This window comes from Medicago sativa, chromosome 4 (assembly GCF_051527215.1).
Source record: "Medicago sativa cultivar Bolivia chromosome 4, Bolivia_mono, whole genome shotgun sequence".
Taxonomy (NCBI): domain Eukaryota; kingdom Viridiplantae; phylum Streptophyta; class Magnoliopsida; order Fabales; family Fabaceae; genus Medicago; species Medicago sativa.
The window spans coordinates 99,086,688-99,107,786 of NC_140752.1; the positions used below are offsets into that span (position 1 = coordinate 99,086,688).

General features: G+C 32.3%; 3 protein-coding genes across 5 annotated transcripts; 2 read left to right on the forward strand and 1 right to left on the reverse strand.

The window, feature by feature from the left end:
• The first annotated feature begins 8,450 nt into the window (after positions 1 to 8,450).
• On the forward strand, positions 8,451 to 9,513 carry LOC146934569 (uncharacterized). The gene has a single exon (XM_085706466.1). It carries the CDS (start codon positions 8,699 to 8,701, stop codon positions 9,335 to 9,337), a length of 639 nt encoding a protein of 212 aa, XP_085562592.1. The 5' UTR covers positions 8,451 to 8,698; the 3' UTR covers positions 9,338 to 9,513.
• Positions 9,514 to 12,327: 2,814 nt separating this feature from the next.
• On the forward strand, positions 12,328 to 16,311 carry LOC146934570 (uncharacterized). The gene is made up of 6 exons (XM_085706469.1): positions 12,328 to 12,739; positions 12,835 to 12,967; positions 13,221 to 13,324; positions 13,983 to 14,127; positions 14,219 to 14,359; positions 14,496 to 16,311. Exons 1-6 carry the CDS (start codon positions 12,699 to 12,701, stop codon positions 15,855 to 15,857), a joined length of 1,926 nt encoding a protein of 641 aa, XP_085562595.1. The 5' UTR covers positions 12,328 to 12,698; the 3' UTR covers positions 15,858 to 16,311.
• Positions 16,312 to 17,073: 762 nt separating this feature from the next.
• LOC146934571 (ras-related protein RHN1-like) lies at positions 17,074 to 20,198 on the reverse strand. 3 transcript variants are annotated; one of them, XM_085706470.1, is made up of 8 exons: positions 20,107 to 20,195; positions 19,519 to 19,613; positions 18,948 to 19,025; positions 18,666 to 18,833; positions 18,313 to 18,361; positions 18,085 to 18,158; positions 17,854 to 17,947; positions 17,074 to 17,336 (listed from the first exon to the last, which is right to left on the reverse strand). In XM_085706470.1, the coding sequence occupies exons 2-8, from the start codon at positions 19,549 to 19,551 to the stop codon at positions 17,239 to 17,241; spliced, it is 594 nt and encodes a 197-aa protein (XP_085562596.1). In that variant the 5' UTR covers positions 19,552 to 19,613; positions 20,107 to 20,195; the 3' UTR covers positions 17,074 to 17,238. The 3 variants fall into 3 exon arrangements, with proteins under 3 accessions (XP_085562596.1, XP_085562598.1, XP_085562597.1); XM_085706472.1 differs by lacking the exon at positions 18,948 to 19,025 and having other exon boundaries at positions 20,107 to 20,198; XM_085706471.1 differs by lacking the exon at positions 20,107 to 20,195 and having other exon boundaries at positions 19,515 to 19,643.
• Between the last annotated feature and the right edge of the window lie 901 nt (positions 20,199 to 21,099).

The following is a 21,099-nucleotide window of genomic DNA, read 5'->3' on the forward strand; positions in this document are numbered from 1 at the left end:
TTTAATTTGTTTGTTTGTTTTACAATTTTATATTTATTTATTTTTGTAATTATTCTAAAAAAGTTACTCCCTCCGTTTCAAAATACATGTCCAATTTTTACAATGTGCACTATTCACTTGACTTACTTTGACCATACTTTTTAACTAATGTATAAATACAAATATTAGCATGTAAGATGTTGTTTGATTTGTCTCGACAAATATTTTCGAAATATTAAATTTTTATAATTTTTTACTTTAGATAATTAAAGATATTAACGGTCAAAATTGTACATTGGCATATGTGAAGTGGTTGACTTGGACATGTATTTTGAAACGGAGGGAGTACATTTTTGTAATTGTGTTCCAAGAATGGATATGCTGACAAACAACTGTATTAGCAAAGGTGGGGATAAAATTGTGAAAGGACCTATAAAAAGGGGACTTGTCTTGTTTTTGGAAAATGCCAGCTTTTATCTTTGTTTTATATTTTAAAAAAGGCGTATATGGAAAAGATTGCTCAATGAAAAATTGAAAAGGAAAACACAAGGGGACTTTGGATTTGAATTTGATCATTGTTACTACATGGTTGGACTTGTGAGCCATAAGCTTGAAAAGGGTTGAGATAGGATTTTTATTTTATTTTATTTTAATTTGAATGAAGGAAAGTGATTGAAAATGCAAAGCTCTGTCTTACTCTCTTTTTGAAATTCCTTTTATTCGGATGCGCCAAAAGAATACAAAAAGATCTAGCTCGTTTTCAAAGGTCCCCAAGAAAATAAGGGAAAAAGTAGGAGTACTATTTATTTAGTGCATTTTTCCATTGAAATTAGGAGGTTATCTTTATTAAACTCCACATGGGATTTGACTTGAGAGGCCAGGGAGGCAGGGAGGAGTGTAAGAGATCCACTTTTTACTATGCGGTAATACACTACTACCTCCGTTCCGGTATAATTGACCTACTTTAGTTTTTCACACAGATTAAAAAAAAAGTATAAATAAAGGGGAAAGTGGAATATATTGTATTGGGAATGATAAAAGTAATATTATTTAGTGTTATATTGTATTGGGAATGATGAAAGTTGTATTGAAAATTGAAATGAGTCAGTTATTTTGGGACACTTTTTTTTAGAAAATGGATCAGTTATTCCGGGACGGAGGGAGTAGCAAGTGGTAAATCTTATATACCAAGTAATGAGAAATTTCATAGTAAAAAAACAAGTAATTAAAAATTTCAAATGATACAATTATTCCGACAAGATTTCAAACTAGTAAATACTCCCTCCGTTTCAAAATGAGTGTCGCTTTAGCAAAAAAAATTTGTTTTAAAATGAATGTCGCTTTCATTTTTCATTGCAATAATAACTTTTTCTTTTTAATTATACCCTCCAATTAATATTCTGCACACTACTTCCAAATTATTACTTTTAAAACTAACCAATAGTTAATAAGGATAATTTGGTAAAATAATCATTCTCTTTCTTTTAATCATTGCATTTCTTAATATGTGTGTAAACACCTAAAACGATACTCATTTTAAAACGGATGGAGTATCTTATTCCTATATATGTCCCGCATTTCTTATTTGAACCAACTGTCTAAGTTAAAACTTGCCAATTAAGTTGGAGAACCGAGACCCAGAATCCGATTGAACATCGATTTTATTTGTCTCTTGCTTCATTTTATTCAAGCTAAACAAACACGAACATCAATTTAATTTGTCTTTTGCTTCATTTTTTTTTAAGAATGCGTGTTTAATATATAGATAAAACGAAAATTTGTCTAAAAAATATAAGTTAAAGATTTGGCGAAATCATAACTACATCATTTTATATTAAAAGGCTATTTATCCTAGTTTCTTAGACAATGCTTTAACGGCACTCGTTAGTAAAAAAAATTATAAGTCTTTTAGATCATCAACAATGGAGACACCTATTTTTAAGTATGTAAATGAGTTGCATGTGTAAACATCGCTCATTTATAATTTTTTTAATAATAACATATAATAAGCATTTAATCATTCTAATCCAGCATCTCACAAATTTCTTAAATTAGACGCATTAATCAACTATCAATATTTTTATATCATTATATTTCAATTTTTTAATGTGAAAAAAGCGTATGTATCCCTCTTTTCTGTACCAAAAAAAAAAACGTATGTATGTCCCACTTAAGATTGAAGTCTTAAATAAGACTTTGAATATCTTATAAGATTAAAAAAAAAAAATCTCCCCAATAAAAATACATAACAAATATCAGGAGGTCTTTAAAACTTGAGACTTCATTGGAGATGGTCCTGCTTCATTTTACTCAAGCTAATATGAACAATTATTAGTCGGTATATAGGACCGAAAAACATAATCGTTAAATTCTTTTCAAATACTAACATGGTATCAGTCAGGTCAAAGAAAAAAGTTGTTGGATAATTTGAAATAAGTGTCAGCATGTGAGTGAACAATTATTTAAAAGTAAATTAAAATATACTTTAGAAAATAAAAAAGGAATGAAAAACTTGTTGGTTATATATATGCTGTTGGAATACACAGCAACAGCATGAGGAAAATTAAATCATTGTTTGGTAAAAACAAATATGTTAAGATTGTTTTGTTATCCAAATTCATACTATACATAACTATCATCAATCAATGTATATTCATTCATTGTCTGTGCGCTAGCAAACTGTCAACAAAGGACGGAATATCAAACATTGTCGGGTGAGGGAGATCATGTTCTTTGTCTTTGCCATGTACTTCAAAATTGAGAAATTCACCTATCCATAAAGATATTGAAATATTTCAAAGATGATTATAAGGAACGATCATCGACTGTTCATGTACATGCATCAATGACAAGCAAAGATATTGAATCTTCACCTAACAAGCAACAACAAATGCAAAACAATGGTACTCATTCTTTTTTGTTTAAAATATATGTTTTTGATACAAAAGGAATGTAATAAATTAACGGAGGTGTATAATATTGAAGATTTTAAAGAATGTTGCGGTATAAAAAATTATGTCAACAAATTTAATTTTTATACATTGTCAACATAAATATATTTTAAAGGATGATACAACTATTTAACTAACATTTGAAGTTAAAAAAAAATTAGTTAAAAAAAAAAAACTATAACTATGTCACAAACTTGACTTAAATTATTAGAAAATGTAACTTGAACACCCGAAGAGTCCTTTGTCAAAAAATAAAGACCTGTAATTGAATAAACCCCAGATAGTTTGATTGGCCAAATCCCTTTTGAAAATTAAAAAGAGAAAAGGAAAGGTTTGAGGCATGTGTATTGTCAGATGGTGGAGCCGTACAATTCCTTCGCATTCTCCATTACTACACATACACATACTTACGATAACCAAAGTTGAAACATCAATTTAAGGTGTACATGTAACGTCCATGTCAAACGAATGGGTAGTGCGGCTTCAAAACTGAGATGAAAGATAAGGCACAGCGGAATGAGAAACTCTGTTTGCATTGCAGGAAGAATGTAAAACCAAAAACGTTCCCATCTTTCATATTTCTTCTTGTGGGGACTGTATACCCTATTCTACACAATGCATATTTACCCAACTATGATAGCTATGTGACACATTCACATGGCAACATGGAGTTTGTTACCTCTCCCTCTCGTGTTATCTCATTATTATCATGAATGACATGTTTATATATAAAAAAAAAAATTTAAAATTAATGCAAATTTCACATTTTAATATTTTTAAACTATACCCTGTTTTTTTTTTTTAAAACCATATCTTATCACAAGCGACATTCCTGGTAACAATCAATGTGTCTCTTGCGAGATTTTGATGGAAACTTATATGAACACATTTTTTGTCTGTTCAAAGGTTGCAAATTGTTTGGAGAATATTGAAATGGGAAATTTGATTCGTGATTTTCTTCTCAAAGTCGATAAATTTGCAACCACATTGTTTGATCTTCTTGATAGGTTGTCATCGCACCAACAACTCCTAGCCGCAATGCTTATGTGGAGCATATGGAAAAACCGTGACACCAAGTTATAGGAAGCAACCGAAACTCCTTCCACTTTCATCATCTCTCGCCCAAAAGACACTCTACAAGAATGGAGTTGTATATCAAGTTTATATGCCTCTATTCTACAAGTTGAAACCATCACTTTACTAGAATCTATCAAATTGGCAATTTCAAACAAAATGCACTGTGTCTGGTTTGAAATAAGATTGTAAGTCTCTAGCAGATGCTCTTTCATCGTATATTGTTCCCAATACTAAGTTTGGAGATCTTGTATCTCAATGTTGAATTCTTTTGTCCAATAATCCCAACCGACAAGTTCATAGGGTTGTTCATAGTGTTGCCAGAGCATCTTTTTCTGACTCTAACCCTTATATTTTCTATGATGTACCATCAACTATGTACTTTTTTTAATGGTCTACTAAATACTCTTTGATTATGAATGTTATCCGATAAATTTGCTTTTGTTAAAAAGAAATCTAAATATTTATTGAAACAATTTACTTAATTAATCTTAAGAAAAATTATGTTTTTGAGACAATTAAGAAAAATATAACAATAAAAAAAAATTATTGACGGAAGTTACTTGCAATCTACTCCCTCCATTCCTTTTTATTTGATGTTTTAGCTGATTACACACATATTAAGGAATCATTAAAGAATGAAAATAGTTGTAGATTTGGACTACAATACCCTTATTTTATTTTTTGGCTGCCATGATTACTCCTTGCTTTTTTCTTCTCAAAATTTCAAATCTTCTTAAATGAACGGTGGGAGTATACAATTCTAATTTCAATACATTTATTACTTACACTTCCAAAAAAATGAACGTGGGAGTATACAATTTTTTCATCCAAAAAATAATGGTGGGAGTATACAATTGAAAAAGTATAAGGTGACACTTTTAAAAAGTGAACGGTTTATTTTTTTCCCACTTTTTTTTTTCCAGAAAAACAGTTAGTATTTCCCACCTTATACTTTTGAGGTTTTTAAATTTTCCCACTCATTTTAGAATCTCATATTTCAAATCCCTTAAAATTGCTTATAAAAGTTGAACTTCATGATGATATTTCAGTTATGGATACAAATAATGACATAAACGTTCCCTTAGTTGCAATAGATTTGAATTTTCCTTTTTTCAATTATGAGGCAAATTCACTAGACTTGAACAATGAACCACCTCTTACTAATTATGAGAGCACTACCTAGGTAAGGACAATTGGTAATTAGTGCTCCAATTTTTGACCATTGTGATAAATTAAAAGTCATAACGTAATTAATTGTGACAAGGGTAAAATTGGACAAACAATACCAACAATTCTAAAACATCAAATATTTTGAAATAAAACTTAAGAGCTAAAACATCAAATAAAAAGGAATGGAGGGAGTAATTGAAAAAGAAAAAACGTTTAGGTCCTGTTTGTGTGGCAATATCTAGGACGTCACATACATTCATTTTGGTGACAGATACTAATGGCCTCATTAATTGATTGTCAGTTTACTTCAAATGGAAAGCGGATTAAAGAATGTTTTCTAGTGGTCAATCCGTTATGTCTTGCTTTGGTTCTCTTCCCACTCTCATTAATGGTCGCATTTTTTTGGGTTCTTGAGCCCCAAATCTCTCTGTCAATGCACACATACCAAACATTCGCAATTAATACTCCTATTTGGTCCTAAAAAGGGTCAATTAATTAGCTGGACGTCGGTTTCTCAACATGGGCCTTCTGTGTTCATATCTGGGCTCCCCTACCTCTTTTTGTCGTTTATTCCTCTGGGTTTGCTTTGGGCCAATTTCATATTGTCAAGAGTACCGTTCTTCTCCTATCTGTTTTTTCTCATTCCCGTCAAAATAGTCGAGCGTCAGTTAACTCACGCAGATGTATTTTTCAATGGAGATGAGCAAAAACATATGAGAGAGGAACGGTTCTCTATTGTCAATGCCATCTGCTCTCTCATCTTTCACAATATTTATCATATTTGCTTATTTTACATATATTAAAGATATCATAAATAAAAGAAAGTGAAAAATAATTTTACTCGATTATCCATGTTGAAAAAATATTTGTGTATTTAAATTATCATAAATATAAAGTGAGTAATAATAATTTAGAAATTACTAGTTATATAACCTTAGGTAAGGGATGCAAACAATTTTTCTCTTCTTTTAAAAGTGGCAAGTATTATACTTTCCAAAAAAAAAAAAGTGGCAAGCATTATGAAAAGGGGGTGCATATACTAGATGGGCTTATAGTGAATAATATATAAGTTAGCTTAGCTTATAGTGAATAATATATAAGTTAGCTTATAGTGAGTAAACTAGCTAGTTAATTTACGATGTTTGATAAAATTAACGGTTGAACTAACTTATAAGATCAAAATCTAACATTCGCAAACATAGCCTTAAATTTATTTTTGCCATTCTAAATATTGCAGCTATACAATTATGCTCCCCAACTTTTTTTTGGAGCTATTTTGGCTCTTAATGTTTCTCAATTTGTGATTTGTTTGTTAGTCCGCCACAAATTTTCTTCCGAATTTATAACAAAGTGAAGTTGGGCTTCAGCATAAATTTGGGCTTAAGCATATTGATGTCTTTAAGTTGGGCTAAAAGCATCTTCATCCAATTGTAAGAGAAAGTTGCTCTTTTCACTTTAAAAATTGCTTTTTAACACCCCAAAAGTTGCAAAGTGAGCCGTTTTGGTATTTCGGGGTGTTAGGGAGCAATTTTTGAAGTGAAAAGGGCAATTTCATTGTAAAAAGTGAGCCAATTTGGTGTGGCCTCTAATGTCTATTGAATTTCTTTTTCTTTTTATCTTTATGATTAGACCTTACAAAGCTTGCTTCTATTAGCTAACCAAACGAGATATTAGAGGTTAGAGAATATAGTATATCTATTATTATTTGCGAGATATCAAGATGTCAAAGGCGACAAGTGAAAGTAAATTGAAATAAATAAGAGGAGTATATAATTGATCAACGAAATACATTAGAGAATTAATCAATGAAGCTTAATTCCAACACAAATTGTCAATTGATTGTTTCACTCCTCACTCAATAAACAACCAACCATTTTTTTTATTACTGCCACTACTAACAATCAAAATAATTGAACGATTCATTTACCAAGTCTATGTGGATCGACAATTATAAATCTTTGATTATGAAATATACATATATCAAATGGCGTCGTCTTTGGAGACTTTCCTAAATTGAACATCGCAGTAACTTTTGAATGTTTAAAGGTTTTGTGCTTAGTGAGATTTAGTAAGTATTTATTTTTCATTCTTTATTTTTTGTGAATATTTTTGTTTTTTATTTTAATTTTATTCTTTAAAACTCTACCAACTTGGATTTTTAGTACAATAAAACAATCAATTCAAATATACATTTTTACACCGGATGTATAGTTGGAGTTAACAATCAATTTATGACCATCTCTGTTTAAGCCTTCCCGAAATCACTCTACAATCTAAAGTAAAAATCTAGTAACGCCCTACCTTGGATAGGCTGGGTTTATTGAAGTATAGGCTAGACCTTTATTTTACTTTGATTCATCCAACTATCCAAGTATAGGCTAGTTTAGTAAACCTCACAACATGGTGTGGTAATTTTTCCCAATCACTCATTAACGTGATTAGTAGTAATTAGGAGAGAACCTTGCATAAAATAAAATATAGAATAAGATTGTTGAACAAAGACACAACTCAACAACCACCCCCGCTCCTTTCATTCTCCCAAAGAGGCTACATACACACCAACTCCACTATCAAAAGTAAAAGCAAATAAACTTGATTAAAAAAAAGAAAGAAGAACGAGTCACAAATTCCTACAAAGTGAAATACTATAGGGAATTTCTTCTTTGAATATTGAAATCGATGCTCTATCTGTCGAAATAATTCATTAGTTGCATTTTTATTAGATATTATGACATGACATATTAAATGTATATGTGACATTCTAAATAAATCATATGTTGATCATTCATAAGATTAAAAATATGTGAAGTTAGTGAATTTCTCTAGCCACTAGGCTACTTGACAAAAAAAATAAAATATGTGAAATTATGTAAAAGCTATTTAACGAGTTTGGGTCTTGAGATGACTTTCTTGAAGTTGACATGAAATACATAAATTTAACACGCGATGTAAGTTTTTGGCGATATGATTTTGAGTGATATTCACATACAATGTCACATGTTCATTTAACTCATTGCATCATTGCATTTAAAGTTTTACTCAAAAAAAAATGCATTTAAAGTTATAATTTCGTATATGTATCAGTGATTTTTTGAAATTCTTAGACCATATTGACCTTTATTCCCAGTTTGGAAAATAATTTTGTCTATTTAGTCCTAAATTATGAGTGAGAATCTGGGTGTGTGGATTGTAGGGTCCCCTAATAAGGAAGCAAAATGGAAAGACAGGTAACAAAAGGAGCGTGTGAAAACAAAAGAGAAGAATAAAGCAAAGGAGATCCAATGACAGAAAACGAAAAAAGCCAAAGAATATTTCATGGCTCCTATGCTTCTATCAATTGTAATATAAAGAAAACATGACATAGAACACATAACATAACCAACTACAACTCTTCAACCTCAAAAACAAACACAATTACACACTTTCATTTTGTTCTGTTTCATTTCTCATTCTCTGCACAAAACAAAATACACAGAAGAAAAAAAGCTTCACTTTTACTTATCATTCTCATCAATCACACAATGCTGCTAAGAACCTCAATTTCCAAATACAAGAAGTTTTTCCAAAATACTCTAAACAACTTCAAGTCATTATTCTCTCCAAGTTACCAAAAAATTCCCAAAACACCCCCTCATAATCACTCCTCTAATAATGACTTGGAAAAATTCTACAGTGACTTCACTGAGAAATGGGATTCAGAAAAAGGAAAATCAAAGAAAAGAAGAAAGAACAAAGTTATGCTATCATCATCAACAACAAAGCAAGAAGAGGAACTACATGTACACAATCATAATGAAAACTTGGTTGCTTTGAACAATGCAAAGAAGAATGGGATGGAGAAAAGTGAGGAAATGAAGGAGCAAAGGAATAAAAGAAGCTTATATCATCAAAGAGGAAACAAACAAGATTCATCATCAATGTTGAATTCTAAGAGTACGGTGGAAAAGAAACTGAAAGAATTGGAAATGTTGGAAATGAGTAATGTGGATTATATATTAGACATTGAAGAGGTTCTTCATTACTATTCTAGGCTCACTTGTCCTTCATATCTTGAAATTGTTGATAAATTCTTCGTGGAAATGTATTCTGAGTTCTTTGGTTGTCCTGAGACACCTGCTAGTGTTAACTCTAAACTGAAGATGAGATCAGTCAGGTCTTAATTTGTTATGATTCTGAATATTTCTTGCAATATCATCTAATGTTTTTTTAGATGATTCTTAAATTGTTTATTTAATCTTCTTTTCAATGTTAATTAGTAACAAGTGTTTGGTGTGTTTATTTGTTTATTTTGCTCAAGTATTTTGTTGATCAATGTATCAAATTTCTTTGTTACAAATTGCTTGGCTTTTTGAAAAAGTAAACATATTTTTCTAAGATTGTTTTGTGGACGGTGCTGGTCAGATATAAAATTTTTCTTTTTCATATTAAAGACTTTTATTAGCTCAATCTGCGGAATGGCAATGGGCTTTTTCTTTTGCATATCTTCCACCACCTATCTTTATCCCTATTGCAAATGTGGATACTTTATCCCCCCAAATGTTAAATATACACTTTAATCCTAACTCATGAATTGTTCAATAAGACATTAACATATAAGTGCAGTGAAGTCTGAAAACCTTGACTGTAACACAAATATAATGTCATATTTGGCTGTTTCGATTTATCTAGTCAAAAAAGTCTTTCATCTCATTTGTGTGGGCCTGACCAATCCGGACATGACATTCAAATTCCCGCCTCAATGCTATGCCAAATAGAATTTATGGTTAATGTGCATTTTCGCTGATGTGGCAGGGGGTAAACCAAATTTCGCCGATATGGCAGGGATAAAAGCCTATTAACACTAGAATTTATTCTTACTCTCCAAGGCTAGTTATAATTATATTCATAAAAGAACATTAGGTGTGTATTAAATTAAGAGTAATTTTCCTAATTGGTCCTTATGATTTTAGGGATGTATCAATTTAGTCTTTCATATTATTTTTGGATACAAATTTAGTCTCTCATATTATCAATAATTTCAAATGATCTTTGATATTGTAATATCGTGGATGAATTTAATGAGTTAAAACATAACCTGGTATATTAGCAAATAAAAACAACAGAACCTTTGTAATATAGTGATGTTCACTGATATAGGGAAGATTACACTCACCTCTTCCGAGGGTCTATTAAAATGACAATGATGCCCCCTTTAGCTTTAAAACATACACAAACCTCTTGAGTTCTTAAATAGACAAACACCTTCCCTTTTGTTAACCCTTTTTTTCTTTCGTTTTTACCATCATTGTTATTCCGTTTGGTTTAGTTTGTCATTCTGAACATTTTTCTTTCCACATTGGTGGTGCATCATGTTGATTTTCATCAATTTTATTTTAGTAGGAGCAAACCATATCAGATGGTCGTAGCAATGGTGTTTCACTTAGAACAAGTTCACAATGGATGTGATTTTGAGTGGAATAAAGTCCATGGGCTTTAACTGTGTTAGGTTCACTTGGTCTCTTCTACAATCATTTCAGAACAGTAGCACGATACGCACTAACTGCTTCATCCATTCTACCTTGAGAGGACAAAGTGCAGTTACTAGCCTTGCAAAATTATGTTTATCTGGCTTAAATCCTTCTGAAAGCATGGCATTGACCAAATGTAAGGCATCATGCACCTTGTTGGATTCCCGAAATGCCCTAAATAAGATTGTGTGTTTTTTGGTTTGTTGATGAAACAAGAATCTAGCAAAGGTACGGCTGAATGTCCTCAATTGTCATTTGCTTCAAGTGATTAATGTCTATGGAGGAACTATATCTCTTCTATCTTGGTTGTGGGTTCTCTACACTTAAAAATGCATAAAAGGTAAAGGGATAAAAAATAGGAAATAAGTCTGTTTGAATAATTAGATGTGTTTTTACACTGTATGAACTGACAATTTATAGTAAAAACTACGCCTATTGCCAAACAACGTACAACGTTATACCTCCGCTCAACGAATTTCTAACATGTGTGAAGCAAAACAGAGAGCAACAGGTTAGAAATAGCAGGAATAGATCTAAATAGATGAATCCTCCTACAAATTTCTACAAAATTAACAACAATGTGACTCTTAAGAAACGACAAAATTTATTAATAACAATGTCCTTCCACGTGATGAAAAAAGGTCGACAAGACTAAAACAACATAGAAAAGGCGTTATATATATGCGGAACATAAAGAAAACTCATACTTCTCATACATCAAACCCCTAATAAAGATTTCCTCAACAAAAAAAAACCCTAATAAAGACATCAACCAACCGAGGCTACTGCCGAAATCAAATAAAAAACTAACCACCAAAATCAAACCCCTACATAACAGCAGAAACCAAACTTGAGTCAAATCCTCAAACTCTCCACCGCGAATGACCGCAAAGGCAACTTCCACACACCTATCACCCGTTGCTCGCACCAAAACCCCTCGAACAAACCGTTAAACTAACTAGAACCCCTACAATCTCACCTCAACTTCTCTTCCCACAACTGAGCCAAGTAAACATCCAATAATCACCTATTACTACACTCATTCAGGAACACCCATAATTTGGTCCGTCGCATCTATGATATTTCCAACTTACAATGACACATTATTTTTAAGCATATTTAGCGTGAACAAATGCGTTAGTTGATTAGCTTATTTTAATTTTAATCCAAATTCAAATGATGTACATACTCTAAAATCTCCTCGTAGGAAACTTCACAATATCCTTTTTGACATTTTGAGTACTTGCATGCCTAGAATTATTAGAACAGCTTTGTAGTTTCCTTTTTTTAAGTTTCGGCCCTCTTTCATTAATTACCTAAAAAAGTTTACGGCCCTTAATTTAATGTTAATGAGTTATGCGAAGGACACATATTAAGGAAATAGAAAATAATAGGGTTGCATTAGATTCAACAATATTTTAATTTTTAAAAAGTTCAATTCATTACTTTCTACCATTTTTTAAGTAATACTTCTATTTTTATCCTTTTTAACAAAACGACACTCTTTAATCTTTTCTAATGTTTATTATTCAAACATGGGCATAAAAAAAGAAAGACATAGTAAAAAAATGAGGCATAACGGCTCTTACCCGCCTAGCCCGTTTGTCCCCACAAAATAACACCCATTACACCTCTTTATCGTCATACGAACCAACTTTTACACACATAACGCATTCGGAGTGAGTCACTACTTTAGCTTAGAATAATACTCGCCATTCATTACTTCTTACCAAATTTATCAGCAAAATCACTCCTTCTAACGTTCATTTTTTATGTCGGCATAATTCATAATATAGCCAAAGTTTATTATCGTCGCGTAGTTGAACAAAGATCTTTTTCTTATTTCCAAATACTCATTACTCTTTCTTCTTCTTCTTCTTCCACTGCGCACTCTGCAACACACTGCTCCCTCCGTACTGCTGCTACTTTCTGACAAAACCTTTCATCCAATGTCATTAACGAACATCGCATTTTGAACTTCCGAGTCAAATCATTTGAGTTTTGATTTTCCACCATGTTGGATGGACTACTTGGCAAAACCTTCTCCGCCAAATGGTTTGTCCCGTCCCGTCCCGTAGTTTCATTTCAATTATTTGCTATTTACATGTTAATGTTACTCCTTCTCTTATTCTGTTGTTATTCTTTTTCAGTAAACCGTTAATCAAAATGACCAAAAATCGTATTGAAGTCATTAAGAGGAAGAGAAGAGCCACAGAGAAGTTTCTCAAGAAAGATATTGCTGACCTTCTGCACAGTGGACTAGATATCAATGCTTATGGAAGGGTACCTAATTCCTTTTTAATTCTGTTTTTGCTTTGTGTGGTTTATAGGTTAGGGCCGGTTTTGATGAACTGATTATTTTGCAACTTATAGCATAAGTACTTATCATATAACTTATTTTTTATTTCTATAATAAAAGATAAATTAAGTTAAACTGTTTTCCTATAAGCTCGTTATGTGGGACTATTAATTTTAATTGTTTAATGAAATGATCTCAATAAGTTTTGTTTTGGTTGCAATGTGGTCAAATTAACAGGCTGAAGGACTCTTAGTTGAGTTCATTTTGTCATCTTGTTATGGTTTTGTGGAGAAATCATGTGAGCTTGTATTGAAGCATCTATCAGTCATGCAGAAGTTAAGGTAATTAGTTTCTGCCTAGATAGATATTCATGCCATTTCTTTATTTATTATTTTAATTTTAGATTTTCATTTGACATCAGAGTTATTATGGCTGATAAAGTTTGAATGCTATATTTTTTTTTTTTTTTTAGAAATGAGATTCCTGCTGTTAATATTTGACGCATTCAGTGCATTTGTGGTCGTTGAATCATGTTCGGACGGTTTGAAATCTGAACAGTCCGATCTTGATTCAATGATTACAAATGTGCCTACTTTGTGCATGCGTTAAACTTTTGACTGTGGGCAAACCTGGTCCATTTTGATTAGTTAGGTTAGTGCTCTTGGCAAGAATAACCTTTACCTTGTGCGGAATTTGAATAATGGATGAGAATTATGCTTTAGTTTGGCATTGTTATTTCTTTCGATATGATGATTAACAGAAATAACATAATTGTAGAAAATAATTGTTGAAAAAAATAAATATCAACAGTATATAGACCAAAAATATATTTTAACATATCTATCCATTTGTTTTTCGGTTGACAGATATAATTTTGTTGTGGATAATAAACTATATGCAGATATCCCAAAATTATAATGAGTAGATAGCCCTTAAATATTTTTCCTTAAAAATCAAAAGTTAGAATATTTTTTATAACTGGTTCCGTTTGTTTTACAGTGGCTGCCCTGAGGAATGTAGGGTGGCAGTATCATCTTTGATGTTTGCTGCTGCAAGATTTTCTGATTTACCAGAATTACGCGACCTTAGGCAAATATTTCAGGAGAGATATGGGAGTTCCATAGAGTGTTTTGTCAATCAAGAGGTGGCTATTCATATTTTTTATTATATTAGAACTGTACTTATCAATGAGTTCCTGTTTTCTTCATCTCATTGACTAAGTTGCCAATTACCAGTTTGCTGCAAATATGAATTCAAAGTCTTCTACATTAGAGAAGAAAGTCTGCTTGATGCAGGAAATTGCATCAGAGTTTTCAATCAACTGGGACTCCAAGGCTTTCGAAATAAGGATGTCAAGACCCTCTGCATTTGCACAGGTGCGGCTTTCTCTATTTCCTTTTCATTTTTGACTAGCTTCAGTGTCAGATTGAATTCTTAGCTAATTCTTACCATACTTGAAATTTTGAAAATGTATCTAAAGTTGTTATTATTTTTAATAAATGACTTGTACAGGGCCAGAGTGCTAGTATCTGTAACAATTTGTTTGATTATGATAAATCACCACTCAGCAAGGATTTTTGCCAGAAAGATGCAAAGAATGATGTTATGTTGGAGAATGGCAAGGAAGCTGTTATCCTAAAGGACCTAAACAGAGATTATCATGATCTTCAATATAAATCCACAGTCCCTGGAAATGGATTCAAGCCATTAAATGGTCGTGAAGTCCTTGGGAAAAAGGATGGCCATGATAATTCATTAACAGGAAAGCAAGAGGTTACTACTACAAAGAGTGATAGAAGCTATTGGAAGGAGGGTAATATGCTAAAACCAATTGGACGTTCATTTCAGGACAAAACATTGGAAAAATTGGAAGACGGTTTCAAGCTGCATGACAGTTTGGGGAATATGACCCCTCCAAGAAAAAGCCAGGACACTGCAACTTCTACTCGAATAGGATCACGTTTCAGGAGTAATGTGAAGGAGCCATGCGCTGGCCCGCCTGATACTGATAAATCTGAGAGAAAAGTTCAACATGATGAAACGCCTATGCTAAAGCCTTGCTTTAGTAATGTCATTCCACCTCCATATGTTAAAACTGTTTCTAAGCATCAGAACAGAACACGTGGAGTCAATGTAGTATCTCCACATACCGACAGTGATGGCTTCTTTACATGTCCTTCAGTTCACGAAAACTCTGATGCTGCTTCTATGTCAGAGAGGACCCAAATTGGTTTGAACAAGTCTGACCTGGATTGGCAGGCCAGTAGACACGAGAGACTGAGCAAACAGAGTCCTAAAAAGGAACTCTATTTTCGTGAGGATTCTAAAGAAATCCCTAAGTTAAAAGCAAAATCTACAAGGAGAAAGCACTCAAGATCACGAACTAGTCACTATGATGCCCCTAATGTAGATACTGAACTTGTGAGAAAAGCAAGGAGCAGAAGCAGGAGACGAGGTGAATCAAGACGTGGTCTGCGAAATTTGTTTGTTGATGAGCAGCATCAAAATGCTGAAGAGGAAAGGGTAATAGATAAATTACTGATTCATTATAGCAAAAAGCCATCTATTCTAAAGCCTGAAATAGTAAGAAAAAAGTCAAACAGTCACCATGAACATAAAATGGATAATTCAACTCGGGAACTACTACAGAATGGAAATGGAGATGGATCTGATGAGACACCAGAGATAGTTACCCTTCCCCTACGATCAGTTTCCCTTCCTCGTGAACAAACTAGAGTAATAGAAGCTAAAAAAGATTTTGTTCGCGCTGCTTCATTTCAGCCAGATAGATTGTACGAAACTCGACATGTTCATCCCAAGTTACCTGACTATGATGATTTAGCAACTAGGCTTGCCGCTTTGAAAGGAAGATAAGGCTAAGGACAGAAACACAGTGAATGAATGCTTTTCCCTAATCAGCACAATTGCATTTATTATGATTATCACGCATCAATCTAATATACACCTGGTGGTGCTGTTATTGCAAAATGTTTACTTCTTTGGATATGTACCAAGTAATAATAGGGCGGTCCTATCTGTTGGTTGACAATCTGCCACTACTATAGGATACAAGCAATGTCCATTCATTTTTTCCTTCCACGATTGTAAAAGTAGCTGTAAGTTATAACAAAAGTTGACATTTTTCTTACTTTCTTTGGGTTGAGGCTGAAAGGATATTGGGATAGGCGCTATTGTTTCATAGCTTTTGCTCATCTCGTATCCCCTCCTCCTCCCTTTGTACAATGTTATTAGCATATTTAAACATGTATTATTTTACAGTTGTATAATTTGTAAACGTAATGTCGTATTATTGTTTGATTGGTCTTGAGATGCCTTCTGTGTCCTTTCTCTGCATTTAGATTTTTTTTTTCTCAACCTTAGCCTTTCTAAGATAACAGAAAGTAATTTTCTTTTCTTCAACTCCAGCCCCTCCAGCCGGCTAGCAACAATTCATCCTCACAAATTTTTCAACAAGAAAAATAGTGTAGCTCTTAAATGAACAGGTGGATATACAAATATAAGCTTGACATAAAGTTAGCAAATATGAAATATTCTACTTTCTTTGTATTTTAATCAGCCTTCTATTATGTTTCTCTTTTAAGCAGCTGAAATTGTACATAGGTAGGACATAGTGTTGCCCTGTTCATCTCTAAAAACACAAATTCAAAAGGCATATTTCTCTTCTTGTGAAAAATATTTCTTTTATTTAGTCTCCTATTGATGCAGCGCTTTTCTAAATATTCCTCATTTGACCCTTGCAGAGGGTATCTGAATGGCTAGAATCACTTTGGAGCGTTGTATAGCAATTTTGCAAAATTAGCATCAGAAAAATTTGCCATTTCATTGCAACAACTCTGATTTTTGACAGTAACTTCTAGATTTTGATAGAGAAAACCTGCTTTCTCATGCATTCATAATTATTTTTGTTTAAGTTGTTTCATCAAAACGTCTCTCTTGCTCTCTTTGAAGTCTTTTCTTTCTTCATGTATATATCTTCTCCATCAAACTAGAAATCATATCATCCTTTAATTTTTTATAAACGAGCAAAACAACATTAAAAACTTAAAGAAAAACCTGTGAGACCTTAGAATGAGAACTGATAAGTTCGTCAATACGAAATGTTACCATCTGAGTACACTTTGGGCGTGTGATCTTACATTACAATGTACACTGAACAAACATATGTTCTTCTTTGAGTGAGTTTGAGTACAATATATTACATGTCTTACAAAAGATTAAAGACACGTCGTTAAGCTTAAGCACAGCAAAATAGTCGTCTTGTAGTTTCTTGAGTTCTGCCATGCAGCTTAATTCCAGTTTGACGTGAAGGGTTGGCTTTTGCCAATCTCATAGCTGCAAAATATTTGTTTATGTAAGTGAGAAACCTGAGCACGAGCATTAAGTCATTTGGGTCAGCATGTTCAGATGTTGATGTCTAGAATCACACAACCAATAGAACTTGCAATGGAGATCAATGCATCCAGAGCAAGTGAGCAAAAAGGAAATTTCACTACTGTAGACTGTAGTTCCATTGGCTAAAATTCATTTAAGGTATGTTTGGTTTAAGAAAACATTTTCTGTTCTTACTTTTACATTCAATTGCAAAACTGTTTCTTGTAATTAATAGTAGAGTCAAATTTGCAATTAATAGTAAAAACAGAAAATCAAATAACAGTCGCTTAAGTTTTTCTCGTTCTTGCATTGCACGGATATAAACTAATAATTTATTCTCAATGTTGGTTCCTTCAACATAACAAATGGTAAGAACTTAAGAACATACAATTGAAAAAAATGCATCAGCCAGAAGTCAGTGTATATGTTCTTAAAACATGTCATAAAGAGGGTTGATGTTAAGTAGTTATTATTTTACCTATTTCATAGAAGAGCTCGTTGACATTCTGTGCTGTTTTTGCTGAAGTTTCAAAGAAAGACATGCCATTTTCTTTGGCATATTCCTCACCCTCCTGCAACCATCATGTGAAAGATGGTAGTATAAAAAAAAAAAAAAAAAAATCAGTTAGCTGTCTATAGGGGAGAGGGTCAGCTAGTCTATATTCCAGCATTTTATAATGTTGAGACGGCATTTTACTAGAAATAATACCTCATTTCCGACTTTTCTCTGGTCTTCCAAATCAGCCTTGTTAGCCACCAAAAACATTATCAAATTTGGATTTGCTGAAATAGTTTATCCAAATTAAGTAAACTGCTAAGTTAGTAATCATAATGTAAAGTTGTGACAAGTTGTATGATCAACATTATATAGCCCAAATATTCACAAATGTTTCTCTAGTTTGTTCACATGATATTTACTTTTTGACTGTTCCGTTACCTTGTCTTTGCACTTCTCGAACCCACTTCTTTGCCCGTACAAAAGAATCCTGAGAAAGAAAATGCACCATTTATTTCGTCTGATATGATATCTTGTCACTTTGAATGATATTTTTGAGATGAAAATTGTTGTAGCACGGATGCAATATGATAAACATTACACGTTATATTCTATATCATTCTTAACAATCAATTACTGTTATCTTTATTGAACAGCTTCATGACAGGTCATGTGAATGAAAATTCCTTGCTTTCAAGTACATATTTCAAACAACTAATCATCACAAGCTAAATTAAAATGATTGCCTATAAAATGCTGCCATAAACATCACTTCTAAAGTGGATTTTAGTTACCATGCTTGTAATGTCATATACAACTATCGCAGCAGCAGAGCCACGATAATACATTGGAGCCAAACTGTGGTATCTTTCTTGCCCTGCTGTATCCCATATATCAAACTTCACAGTGGCTTCGTTTAAAGACAAAACCTGTGTGAAAAATGCCGCTCCGATTGTTGATTCCTGCACAAATTCATTTAAGGTAATCCAATTTAAATAATCTTCTTTTTTTATCAATAATTTGAGTCATCTATAATGATGTGAAGACATAAAGAAAATAAACAATCATATAGCAACCTGGTATTCCGAAAATTGACCTTTGACAAATCTAAGAACCAAACTCGTCTTCCCAGTTCCCATGTCCCCTAGAAGTACCTGGAAAGTCATGCATAATTTTAATAACTTGAGATAAATTTTTCTGCTAATTAAGCATGCCATTTTGATCATATGAAACTAATTAGCAAAGTAGGTAGTTTAATTACTGAGCTAAGGAATATCAGAAGTTTTAAACAAAAAATTCAGAGTTCAAGCCCTGGAAACTAACACAACCATTAATTTACTAACATTTGTTTATAAAAAAAAAAAAAATAACGCGAAATAGTATCGAACTTAAGCTGATTAATGGTTAGATATAACGTTAGCAGATTAAAAAGGTACACAAGTTATTTTCCATACATTAAGCAGCTGTTTATATGACATAATTAATCAGATATGTAATATGTTTGCTTAGAATCCAATATAGATTTTTGTCCAAGATATTATGTTAACATTGTTGTTCTACCTTAATGCCAAATAAGAGCAATTCAATTCTTTAATGGAGCTGATTCTTATTTTACCAAAAAAATAATAATAAGGAGGACATACCCACCAGTTTGGCTTGTAAACTCTTATTCCTTGCCATAGCTTAGCTGATCAGTGGGAAAAAAAAAAAGGGAGAAAATCCTCTTGTAGCACCAGAAAAGGCTTTTCAAAGATTGAAAAGTGATTACAATGAAATGTTAGCAATGACAAATATGAGAGCTGGAAATCTGATAATAAATTAGGCTGCTGAAATCGTAGAAGAATGGTAGCTTGATAATTTGACTGGTAAGTTAACTAATTATACATTTTGTTGATACTATCAACTGCTTGTATCTTAATTCATTTTGGGTATACCTTCTTAAAACATTACTTTGAACCTAACTTATTCATGTCAAGGTAGATATATGTACTATACACACAAACACACGTATAATGTGTGTGCATATATAATTAGCAATTGCTTGTAATTTTTTATCATTATTATAAGCTTGCATTTTATTTTATTTTGCGTGATAACTCTACCATGGCATACTTTTCAAATATGAAAAAGATGAATTAGATACTATAATAATTAGAAAACATATTTTTCATATATATCGTTAAGGTTGGATATTATAGTTGCTATAGACAGGATTTTTGAATGAAAAAGAGGTACCTGTGAACATAATTTTCTTTGGTAATAACTCTTGCTCAATCCAAGACTCAGGTTATATGGGGAAAAAGTCGTAGGTACTCTTCATGGTTGTTTATGAAGTCTTGATATATGGTCCACTACAAAAGCTTCTGTGTGTGTTTTATGTCGGAGTTGTGATATTTGTACAACCATATCTAACAACTTTGATGACAACTTTTATTTACTCTCTTCCTATTGGTCCAAAACAATAAAGAGAGAGAAAAAGAAAGAGAGAGAGATTAAGAATATAATGTGAGTATGAGAGATAAAGTTGTCAAAAAGTGGATGTACATATATCATTTCTTTTTATGTCGTGCGGTTATAAAAATTGATTTTAAACTATTGATCGTGTAAAATTGATGTTGGTTAAAATTGAGTTGAATATAACTTATTTATATTTGGGTATATTTGTGTAAAATTGGTTTGAACAATAATTTTGAGGCTAAAAGAGTACATATTGCCAAAAGCTTCAATATCACTATAGAATTTAGAATCAAGTCTACAGACTAAAAATTTACTTCAAAACATTCAAGAACATATCGCAATCAATTTTAAAACTCTAAAATGGACGCAAACATACACTATAGTTGGGCCACCCATATCTCCCAGCCCCCCTAAATTCGGTCCTTGTCCCTGCTATGAACGTTCGAGAGATACCTGCTGAACCGTTTGGTATGGAGTAAATAGGCAATTACCCTCTGAAATTGTAAGTTTTCGTTAATTACCCATGGAATTAACAAAACGTCAATTACCCTTTTGAAATTGCACAACGTTAATCAATTTACCCCCTCCGTCAAATTTTTCTGTTAGTCAACATGACGTTTTGCAAATACCCCCTGAAGTTTTGCACTTATGTGCAAAATGTCCCCTAAACTTAAAAATTTATATGTTTTTTTTTCTTATCCTTGACTCAAAAGATATTAAAGACAAACAATTAACGGTTATCTTTAATATTTAAGGTTACAATAATAATAT

Excerpts from the sequence above, each read along its gene's own strand:
- LOC146934571 (XM_085706470.1), bottom strand. The coding sequence starts at position 19,551 with ATGGCAAGGAATAAGAGTTTACAAGCCAAACTG. Across the intron at positions 19,026-19,518 it reads AGAGTTTACAAGCCAAACTG|GTACTTCTAGGGGACATGGG; the intron begins GTGGGTATGTCC and ends ATGACTTTCCAG. Across the intron at positions 18,834-18,947 it reads GTCAATTTTCGGAATACCAG|GAATCAACAATCGGAGCGGC; the intron begins GTTGCTATATGA and ends GAATTTGTGCAG.
- LOC146934569 (XM_085706466.1), top strand. The coding sequence starts at position 8,699 with ATGCTGCTAAGAACCTCAATTTCCAAATACAAGAAGTTTTTCCAAAAT.
- LOC146934570 (XM_085706469.1), top strand. The coding sequence starts at position 12,699 with ATGTTGGATGGACTACTTGGCAAAACCTTCTCCGCCAAATG. Across the intron at positions 12,740-12,834 it reads AAAACCTTCTCCGCCAAATG|TAAACCGTTAATCAAAATGA; the intron begins GTTTGTCCCGTC and ends ATTCTTTTTCAG. Across the intron at positions 14,360-14,495 it reads GACCCTCTGCATTTGCACAG|GGCCAGAGTGCTAGTATCTG; the intron begins GTGCGGCTTTCT and ends TGACTTGTACAG.